The sequence below is a fragment of the Octopus bimaculoides genome, chromosome 9 (genome assembly GCF_046866305.1).
Source record: "Octopus bimaculoides isolate indiv1 chromosome 9, ASM4686630v1, whole genome shotgun sequence".
NCBI classification, from domain to species: Eukaryota; Metazoa; Mollusca; class Cephalopoda; order Octopoda; family Octopodidae; genus Octopus; species Octopus bimaculoides.
Genome location: NC_142936.1, coordinates 94,956,684 through 94,968,812, shown reverse-complemented (window position 1 = coordinate 94,968,812; position 12,129 = coordinate 94,956,684). Strand labels below are relative to the sequence as shown.

Genomic DNA, 12,129 nt, shown 5'->3' with positions numbered 1-12,129 from the left:
AATAATAATAATAATAATAATAATAATAATAATAATAATAATAATAATAATAATAATAATTATAATAATTATAATTAGCACAGAGATAACATTGCACGCTGTCTCTGCCTAGCCGTCTAGAATGGCGACAATACACCTTCCTCTTTCGATTGGTCGTTCTTCGTCCTTCTACGAAAGATGTGTTCCTTGTGAAATATTACCAATGGATCATTCTAGAGTCTAAAGACTTCATCCACCGGTCAACATTTCTATAGATTTCCTTCCTTTCTTCAACCTGCCTACCATTTTTGGTTCCTTATCTATCTATCTATCTATCTATCTTCTTCTTTGCTTTCTTCTCATCTACCGTCTATTTCTTCTTCTTCTTCTTCTTCTTCTTCTTCTTCTTCTTCTTCTTCTTCTTCTTCTTCTTCTTCTTCTTCTTCTTCTTTTTCTTCTTCTCCTTCTTCAGATTCTTGAGTCTTTTCTTCTTCCAACTATCACTCGGTTTATTTACCATTCAAGAAAGAGAAAATAAATGTAATTTTCGCGAAAATGACGCTTCGTGTAAAAATTCTCCACAAATATCTAAGGTGAGTAAAAGAGAAATCTTGTTTTTTTTTTTTAATATTTTAGCTTCATTTCTTCATTTATTACTATAATAATTTCCTTCGTTTAAACTTCATTCTTTCATATTTTACAGTTCCTCATTTATGCATTATTTTCGTTCATTTTTATTCCGATTTCTTTCACTGGTGTTTTCATTTCGTTCATTCATATATAAATTGTATTTAGATTCTATCATAATTCATTCATGTCTTTCGTTCATTTTATCTTTATTCACTTACTCGTTCATACTTTCACTTCTTTCAGCACTTTTAATTTCTTTCATTCATTCATATTTCAAATTATTTCATTTATATGTTAACTTCATTTACCTACTTCAAATTCATTCTTTCTTATTTTCATCCATTTTTTAAAACTTTATTCATTCAAACTTTTACGCCATTTATTCACTCCTTCATTCATTCATTCAGTTACGTTACTTAATTCATGCCTCAACTTCGTTTATGCTGCGTGTTGGCAGAATCGTTAGATCGTTGGACAAATGTTTTGCGATATATCTTCTGACCTCTAAACTCTGAGTTCTAATCCCGCTGAGATCAACTCTATTTTGTCATCCCTTCAGGAGGCCATACAAGAAAAAGAAGCAATCTAGGATAACGAGTGATCCATTGGACTGAATGTCTTGTTGTATTTGTTGCAGTTTTTTCCATTCTGAGTTCAAATCCCACCATGGCCTACTTAACTGTCGTCCGGTTTATCACCATTACTTACCATTTTGGGTCTCTTCATCGGAGTTCGCTCTGTTGCAATCATCTGAGCTAGATCCTTGGTTTGAGGTTATCCGCCTCGCCCCCTCTCTCCCTTCTCGAATACCCTATATCGAGCTATCGGTTTTGCATTCCTTGCGGAATAAAGATAAAAGGATATTTTATACAGTGGTCGCTGTGCGATAAGAATTTTGCTTCTCAACCATATGGGTCCAGGTTCAGTCCTACAGCGTGGCACCTTGGACAAGTGCTTTCTAATGTAGCCTCGGTCTCACCAAGTGGATTTGGAAGACGGAAACTGAAAGAAGCCTGTCGCTTGTGTGTGTGTGTTAGGTTGTTTACGTCTCTGTTACTTCACGGTTCGAGAAAAGGGACCAATAGAATAAATACCAAGCTAAAAACGAATAAATACTGGGGGTCGATTCATTCGACTAAAAATTCTTCAACGCAGTGCCCCAACATGACCACAGTCCCATGATTAAGGCAAATAAAGGATACATTCTTTGTTTCACTCTTTCTTTCCTTTATATTCTTTATCGTCTTTTTATTCATTTTAGCTTCGATGATAATTTCATGCTTTTATTTCGTGCAGTCAGTCATTCGGCCATGCCTTAGTTTCTTTCATTCATTTTCCTTCTTTCATTTATGTATTCATTCACATTCTAATATCATTGCTTTATTCATTTCTGTTTTAAATTCCATTATTCATTTTTAATTTCCTTCGTTCATTTTCACTTCTTTCATTCATTTAAACTTCTTTCATTCGCTTGTTCCTTCCTTCATATTCAAACAACTTTTATTCATTTATTTATGTTTGAACGTCTTCATTCTTTTGAAATTCTTTCTTGTATTTTAATTTCGTTCGTTCATATTTCAACTTTATTCAATTATATTTTACCATCTTTCATTCATGTCTCGATTTATTTCATTCTTTTCTAGAATCATCCATTTATACATTCATATTTTAATTTCATTCGATAAATGAATAAATTCATTCACTCATCTATTCTCTCATTCAAATTTAAGTTTCATTCAAATTCATTCATTACTCATTCATTATTTGTAAACTTAATTTTTCGCTTACTTCATTCAATTCTATTTCAATCAGACAATCTTTTACATATATATTTTACCTTAACTCATTCATCGATTCATTTTTTTAATCATAACTCATTCACTTGATATATTTTTTTTATTCTTCTCTATCATTCATCCTTTCTTCTTTATCATCATTCATTCACTCAATAAAATTCTTTCTTAATTTATTCGCCCACATAACTTTCTCCTCCTCCTGTTTTAATTTCCTTCTCACATATTCCCTTTATTTTTATCTCTCATTCTCTACTGGTTTCAGCCAGAAGCTAAGGCCATGCTGGAGCGCCACCTTTCAGTGTATTTGGGTTTCTTTTCTGCATTGTTTCTGCGAGTTGCACAAAGCTGTTCTTCTTTGTGTCTTCGACCGCGATGTAGACTCATCTGGTATTGCTGATAAAAAAAAAAAATCATTCAGACGCACTTTGAAGACCTACATATTTACACCTTACAAATCTCTGGGGTGGTTTGGCAGAATGTTAATTAGCTGTGGACCCTTGAAGCTTGAGACTAAAGTAGAAAACATTTGCCGATGTTGCTACACAACAGTATTGAAACCAGAACCAAGCGGTTGTGAATCAAAATTCATGCTACACGGCCAAGTCTGCGCCTATGCGTACATACATATATATTTAATAAACGAACTCAGAGGCTCTGATTGAGTTGGTATTCTAAAGAAAATGCAAGGAATTTGGAATGCAGAATCGCTCTGAAAACAGCTTAGAAGATTCCCTAAATACCCTTAGGAGACGGGAAAAAGTGACCAAACGCCGCTACATAAAATCGAACGCTGTCCCACTCAAATTCCGGTATTTGTTGTGTCAGAGATCTTGTCCGGATTTAGAGACGTACTGGCTTCGATTCTTTGTAGCGGCTTGCTGCTGGTCACACCAAATTTTCCCTCTTCTAAGAATATTTACCCAAGCTGTTTTCACAACCATCCTCTCTTCCAGATTCCATTTATTTTATATATATATATATATATATATATATATATATATATATATATATATATATACATATCTTTTATCTTTTATTTGTTTTAGTCATTTGATTGAGACCATGCTGGAGCATTGTCTTGAAATTTTAGTTGAATGTGCCAAACCTAATACTCTATTATAAGGCCTAGTACTTACTCTATCGGTTGCTTGAGTCAAACCACTATATACATACATATATATATGTATGGATGTATATATACACATATATATATATATGTATATATATATATATATATATATATATATATATATATATATATATATATATATATATATATATATACATACATACATATATATGTACGTATGTATGTATGTATGTGTATGCTCGTGTGGTAAGAGGTTTGCTTTTCAGTCGCGTGCTTCGGGGTTCAGTTCACTGCATGGTACCTAGGTGTCTTCAACTATAACCTCGTATATCTATGTGTGCGTTTGACCCCCAGCAATGCTCGACAACCGTTAACTAGTGACCGATACAATACTTACTAGGCTTTAAAAAAATATATTGTGGATGACTTGTTCGACTGAACTGTTCAAAGCGGTGCCCTAGCATTAATGAAACATGTAAAAGGTAAATGAAATACATTCGTGAAATAGTTATGAAATATATATATATATACACAATGAAAAGTATGTAATAATAATATATATATATGCTCCGATTTAAACCGAAATTTATATATAAACAATTGACTGAAAAACGATGAGCTAACCTAGACCAAGAATCGAACCCATAAATCAACGTTCACACGGCTTCTTGCGCATCCAATTGGGTCAAACGTTTACCCGTCAATTTCTGTCAAATTTTATGAATATATGCTCTAACTGTCCAATACTACTTAGAATAGTTGTTAACAAACCAGAAGGCTTTGTTAGTTACAGAGTTCTGGTTTGTTTACAAATATTCTGTGTAGTGTTGGACAGTTAAGAATATGTTTTCATAAAATTTGGCAGAAATTGATGGGTGATCGCTTGGCCCAATCGGAATTTTACTAATTAACTTCGTAGTCATTCTATCTCCGTAACCTACAAAGCCTTCTCGTTCGTTTACAAATATTATATATATATATATATATATATATATATATATATTATCAACTCATATGTATATGTGTACATTGATTAATTTACCTGTAAGTTTGAATGTCTGTGAACATCTATATCACTTTTACAGATATATCTTCTTATCTATCAGACTATTGTTATATATGTTTCTACTGGTTGCTAGGAGTCTAACTATTTACTTAGCTCATTTTTTAGTCTATCTCTCTGTTTATCAATCTACCTGTCTATTGATTTATCTCTCAGCTAATCTACTTATTTATATATATATATATACCTTTCTTTCTATCTATCTATATATCTATCCATCTATCTATCTATTTATCTATCTATCTATCAGCTCATCTTTTTGCTTGTCTACTTCACTGTCCCTATGCATGCATGCATGTATGTATGTATGTATGTATGTATGTATGTATGTATGTATGTATGTAAGTATGCATTTGTGTACATATGTGTTTTACTAACTAGCCAGCCAACGATCTAGTTGCCTGTCTGCCCGTCAGTTCGTATCCGCATATGCAACCGTATGTGTACGCCTGTTCTTCTCTGTGAATGATTAAGAACGTTTAAGCAGGGATATAAAAATGTTTAATTAACATCGTATTCATCTCTCTCTTTCTCTCTGTCCCTCTCTCTCTCTCTCTATTTCTCTTTCATTCATGTATACTTATGCGAGAATGGGTTTTTGTTTGCGTAAGAGTGCGTGTGCATACACACACATGTATATATACATATGTGTGTGTATATGTATATATATATATGTGTGTGAATATGTATATATATATATATATATATATATATATATATATATATATATATATATATATATATGTATATATGTAAATATATAAAAACAAAAAGATAAAGAGAGCAAAGGTAAGGTTGAAGAATGTTATGGATAGAGTCTTACAGCTGTTTCTGGGAAGATCCAGTACTTCCCATCATCGGAGACACAAAAAATAAAGTAATCTATTATTATATCCATAGGCGGATATTTTTAGTATGAAGTGGTAAAGAGTGTGATGTGCTGAAAAAGAGAGAACAGTACTAGAAGTGTAGTTTCATTCCAGTGGTAAATATCCGTATAGAAATTCGTGCAAATTAATCCTTGTGTGAATAATCCGGAAATTTATGTTGGAACGAGAGTTGATATAGCATAGGTAGCAGAGGTATAAATATTCCATATTGCAATAGAATTTTTGCTTGTTTACTTGAAGAATGTCCAACCTTATACATATATATATATATATATATATATATATATATATATATATATATATATATATATATATATATATATATATATATATATATATATTCTCATGCATATAGTTACATATGTCTCATGCATATAGTTACATATGTAGACATGCTCATATATATTTGAATAATAAATTTCTGGAAAGTTTTACAGATTTTTACAGTTCCAGTGATGGATTGAATCTGTTGTCTTCGAATTAGCTTTCTCCCATCTGGTTTTCAGAAGCCTAATTTCTCAAGATTGGTATTTAGGCAGTGTATTACATACCCCAGGGCCCCAATAATTACACATATAAACCTGAACTTGTAGTCTGGATAGAGTCACTGCATATTTCTCCATAGTTCAGCGTAGATGTTCTCTTCTTCACCGATCTTCAACTTTATGTTTACATCTGCTGGGCAGCTAATTTCCACAACTGTACAGTTTCTCTTCTATATTCCAAATCATGAGATCAGATCTGTTGTGCTTACATTTTATTGAAGTCTTCACTGGTACATTCCACCATATTCCTTTTCATTATAAGTGGCTATGGCTTCTACCATACTGTGGGTTCTTATTTATTTTTCCTCGAGATTATCCTTCCGACGGATTTCATTATAGAGTGTCCTAGCTACAACGTCATGTCTCATCGTTAGGTAATACTGTGATATGGGTGAAACCTTCGGTGTAAACTCCACAAATCCTGCATCGGTTGTCACATTTTACTGCTTTTCCTGCATCTCTATCCCTTTTGTACATCAGGCATTGGTTGATATTTCCTGTTCCTGGATTGCAAACGCACACATATGTATGTATGTATGTATGTATGTATGTATGTATGTATGTATGTATGTATGTATGTATGTATGCGAGTGTATATCGGTACAGTATATCGCAACTATTCGATCCCATTACACAACTTGAGCGAATACCCTTTTCTACTGTCTCCCTGCGCCCTAAACCTTGTGAGTAAAAAAAAAAAAACCTGTAAATGGAAACTGTACGAAGTTCCAGCTCGTAGATTGTAATTTAAAAGGAATAGCTTCATTAGGCACTCTGAGATGCCGATTTTGCTGCGGAATTATATTAAGGGTTCATGTTTGTATGGAATACTCAGTCTCAATGGGATGTAAAAAATTCAGATGAGCAGAAACCTGAATTCTTATCGTCAAAGGACGTCGCGCCAGTACGTATGCATATATGCATGTGTTTGTATGTGTGTGTGTGTATGTATGTATATGTGTATATATATGTATGTATGTATGTATGTGCATATATATGTATGTATATATATATATATATATATATATATATATATATATATATATATATTCTTTTATTCTTTTACTTGTTACAGTCATTTGACTGCGGTCGAACAAATCGACCCCAAGACTTATTCTTTGTAAGCTTAGTACTTATTTTGTCGGTTCTCTTTTGCCGAACTGCTATGTGACGGGGACGTAAACACACCAACATCGGTTTTCAAGCGATTGTGGGAGAACAAACACAGACACACAAACACATACACACACACACACGCACACACGCACACACGCACGCACACACGCACCCCCCATATATATACATATATATATATATATATATATATATATATATATAAATATATATATATATATATATATATATATATATATATATATATATATATATATATATATATATATATATATATATATATATATATATATATATATATATATACACACAGGCTTCTTTCAATTTCCGTCTATCAAATTCACTCACAAGGCTATAGGAGAAGCTACTTGCCTAAGGTGACATGCAGTGGGACTGAATCCAGAACCATGTGGCTAGTAAGCAAGCTACTTACCATACAGCCACTCCTGCGCCTACAAAGCAACTGCTGCACCTATTAGCCACTGCTGCACTTATCTCTCTCTCTCTCTCTCTCTCTCTCTCTCTATATATATATATATATATATATATATATATATATATATATATATATATATATATATATATTGATCTCTTTATCTTTTTCTCTCTTTATACATGCACACGCTAATATACGGCCTATGTTATATTCCCCACTCATGTTTATACAACGACAGGGGCAAAACTAGAAGGTATACAGCACTTACTCGGTATTACCTGTATCTTTGGGTTTGGTTGAATCCAATACCCTTCTTAACCTTATATATACATATATATATATATATATATATATATATATATATATATATATATATATATATATATATATATACATATATATATGTATATATATATATACATATATATATATATATATATATATATATATATATATATATATATATATATATATATATATATATATACATATATATATGTATATATATATATATATATATATATATATATGTATGTGTGTGTGTGTGTGTGTGTGTGTGTGTGTGCGTGTGTGTGTGTGTATATATATATAGGTATTTTGAAATGCAAATTTATATATTGATATATGTTTTGTAATTTAAATTGGATGTCAAATGAAGCAATTGCAGGTAACGATGATAATCAATTAAATGATTAATTAATTAACTGATATCCATTGAATTTCCCTATTTCCAAATATATTTGCATGCAAAATGTTCAAAATAATCTTTTCTACTCTCGGCAAAAGGCCCGAAATTTTGGGGGAGGGGGCCAGTCGATTAAATCGATCCCAGTACGCAACTGGTACTTAATTTATCGACCCCGAAAGGACGAAAAGCAAAGTCAACCTCGGCGGAATTTGAACTCAGAACGTAAAGACAGACGAAATACCGCTAAGCATTTCGCCCGGCGTTCTAACGATTCTGCCAGCTCGCCGCCTTGAAATGTTCAAAATAATGGCAACGAAAAGGGAATTTGATGAAGAGATGAAGATATTTAAAATCTAATAAACCTTATTGAAACGCTAGATTATCTTTTGGTTGTATTAGAACTAATAATTTCGCCATCAAATTGGCTCCGCAGATCATGATTTTAATTTATTTCATTGATTTCATTTTTGAAACATATTTTACAGCTTATGACAAGGGTTTCACCTATTTCTTTTTCTATTTTCAGTAAGCGTACCCTTGTAGCAGTAAACCGGATATGCAGATCAGTTCCGGTTATGGAACCTCCGGTATCATTGGCGTAACTTCCATCGACGAGAACGACAGCAATATCAATAATAATAATAATAATAACATCAACGGTGCAATTAATAGTAACAACAACGACAAGAGGAACAACAACAACAATAATAATAATAGTTCTACGATGCCGTCTGCAGAGGCGCCCCTGAGTAATAATGACAATGAACCGGACGTTGCTTCTGGAAGCGGCACACTAACACCAACAGAATGGTTGTGGAGTACTTCGAACTGCCTTCACACGCGCCTGGATAACCAGCTTCCGAGTCATCATGATCATGATCATCATCATCCTCATCACCAGCAGCAACAACAACAGCAGCAGCAGCAAGCCCACACGCAGCAAACGCAGCATCACTTACATCCAACTCTACTCAATGCTTCTCCTCACCCTTCCGCTCCTCCTCCTCCCCCTCCGGCACATCCTGTTACCCTTACTCATAATCATCATCATAATCATCATCATCATCATCAACAGCAACAACAGCAACAGCAGCAACAGCCTCAGCACCAGGAAATGACGAGTGGCTCCATTCTGTATCCAGTGTCCACTGCTACCTTCCACGCCCAGGCTGGAGTCTATGGTCAACAGAAACAACAGCAGCAGCATCAGTCACACCAGGGACAAGATCAGCAACAGCATAACCGCCACCACAACCCACAACACCAACAACAACAACAACACACTGAAGATCAACAACAACAACAGCAACCCCCGTTACTTACGTCTTCTGAACATCACCAGCAACAACAACAGCAACATAGCATTCACCTTCACCATCAGATGCAGCAACAGCAGCAGCAGCAGCAGCATCAACAACAACAGCAGCAACATCATCTCCAACAACAACAACAACAGCAGCAACACCATCACCACCACCACCATCTCCTTCTGCATCCTCTCACCGCAGCCCACGCCGTCCGCCATTCTGAATCAATGGTTAATGCGGCACAATACAACGCCGCGTCGGTGGCGGCGGCGGCGGCAGCAGCTGCTGCGGCGGCTGTAGCGGCAGCGGCTGCCGCAGCCACTGGGGTCGGCGTCAACGGCAGCGGTGGTTCATCATCAGCGGCACACAACGTTATTTTTAATGGTGGAAGCAAACCGAAGCGGCGACGCATACCGACGGTGGCACAGAGGCGTGCCGCCAACATCCGTGAACGGCGTCGGATGTTTAATTTGAACGAAGCATTTGATACATTGCGAAAGCGAGTGCCAACGTTCGCCTACGAGAAGAGGTTGTCCCGTATTGAGACTCTGCGTTTGGCCATTACATACATCTCTTTCATGACCGATGTTGTCACTGACAAGGAGTCAGCTGGTGGCACAAAGGTCCGGAGTGTAAAAACTTTGAGCTGGGAGAATTTACAGACAATCGCTTCGGATTTCCATCATTTACACGGCAAAGGTTAGACTGCATGATGACGGATATATGCATAAAATCGAATAAAAATAGTCCTGTGGGCGTTGTACCGCTAATCATTTCATAAACGCATGTTCCCGATGGCAGACACATACGTATACGTTCAAACTCGCATACGGAAGCTAGATGTAAATACACAGTGATTAGATTCTTACTACTCCAAGGGTATTTGTAATTTTCTGTGTTTGCATTTTCACCTCACAAGAAACGGAGATAAATGACACTCACACGTCACATTCGTTAGGCAGACATTGGTAAGGTGTGATACCTGCCAATTTGCGTCGTCAGTGAAAGAAGCGTCTCGCATGGAATAAATCATACTTTCGAGTAGGTGCATACATACAGTGCACAAACATGACCATACATATGTATGCATGTATCTTTATGAGTACATACATATGTATATTTAAGAAGATGGAATCAACAGGTTTTATTACAAATTAGTACAGTTGTTTCGACGCATCAATATCAACTGGTAATTACCGGAAATTACAAATAATAAACACATTATTGCATTAGTATCATCCAACAATAACTGTATACATGCACGTCTTCAGGTGAGTAGAGTAAATAGATATATGTGCACACACACACACACACACACACATATATAAGTACTATTATTACAGTCGCATTTCGCTGTTGGCTGCGAATGAATCTGCGATGTTTCTGCATTCCTCAAACTAAGTAAATTGTTGTTAAAAAACTGAAAAGGACTCAGCTTTGAGGGGCCTAACAAAATATATATATATATATATATATATATACATATATATATATTGCGGGAGGCAGAGAGACTGTCAGACAGATAGATAGACAGGCAGACAAGCAGATAGGCAGGTAGGCAGACAGACAGACACACACACACATACACACACACACACACACACACACACACACACACACACGCACACATACACACACACACACACACACGTTTTGTGTGTGTCTGTGTGTTAAGACGGTGAGTTGGCATAACCGCTAGCACGCCGGCCAAAATGCTCAGCGGCATTTCGTCTGTTTTTACATTCTGAGATCAAATTCTGACGATGTCGATCCTTTCGGGATCGATAAAATAAAAACCGCAGCCAAATAATGGTGATCGATCTAATCGACTTCCCTTGCCCTCAATAACTGATGACCTTTAGCCAAAAATACGAAGTCATTAAAACACACACATATACATAAGGAATTTTTGGCGGCTCTTCAGCGTTTAACATATAGGGTGTATAGCTTGTGTGTTGCAGAATGTACTTTTGAAGGAATTATCTCTGACAGAAATCCCGTGACTGAAGAATATCTTGGTGGAAGAAAAACTAGACAGAATAAGAAATAAAGAGAAACAGCAGACGTTTTGTTAAGCGTCATTCTTTTCTTTAACAATGAGTATATAATACATAAGTTTTTTGTATCTTTAACTCTGTTCGTCTGCCATCTTTTTCTTTCAATGTCTGTTTTCATTTGGAATATTTAAAAACTCATATTATACAGTTATTTGCCTTTGTTTTATTTTGTGATAATATTCTGTATTATAAAATGCGAACAAATTTCCTCAAAGTCATCGTTTTGTCACTAACATTATTTCCTGTTTTGTATCAGACTGCTTTCATATTCAACATTTTCTGTGCTATTATTGTGCTCCGGTCTTTTATGTAACTTTTCCTTACAGAAGTTCATCAAACGCATAATCTATGACATACGCAGCATCATTTGTAATGTTCGTAAGATAATTCACTGACAATTTATGGATCAAAATCGTAGACACAATCCTCGTATTTGACTGGACGAGATTCTGCCATTTTAATGCCCTTAATAATAAAACTATTTGTCTTATTTGATTCCAACCTATACGAAAAT

General features: G+C 35.0%; 1 protein-coding gene across 1 annotated transcript; it reads left to right on the top strand.

The window, feature by feature from the left end:
* The first annotated feature begins 8,807 nt into the window (after window positions 1-8,807).
* On the top strand, window positions 8,808-11,829 carry LOC106879790 (uncharacterized). Its single transcript, XM_089358091.1, has one exon. The coding sequence runs from the start codon at window positions 8,808-8,810 to the stop codon at window positions 10,260-10,262; it is 1,455 nt and encodes a 484-aa protein (XP_089214217.1). The 3' UTR covers window positions 10,263-11,829.
* Window positions 11,830-12,129: the final 300 nt, after the last annotated feature.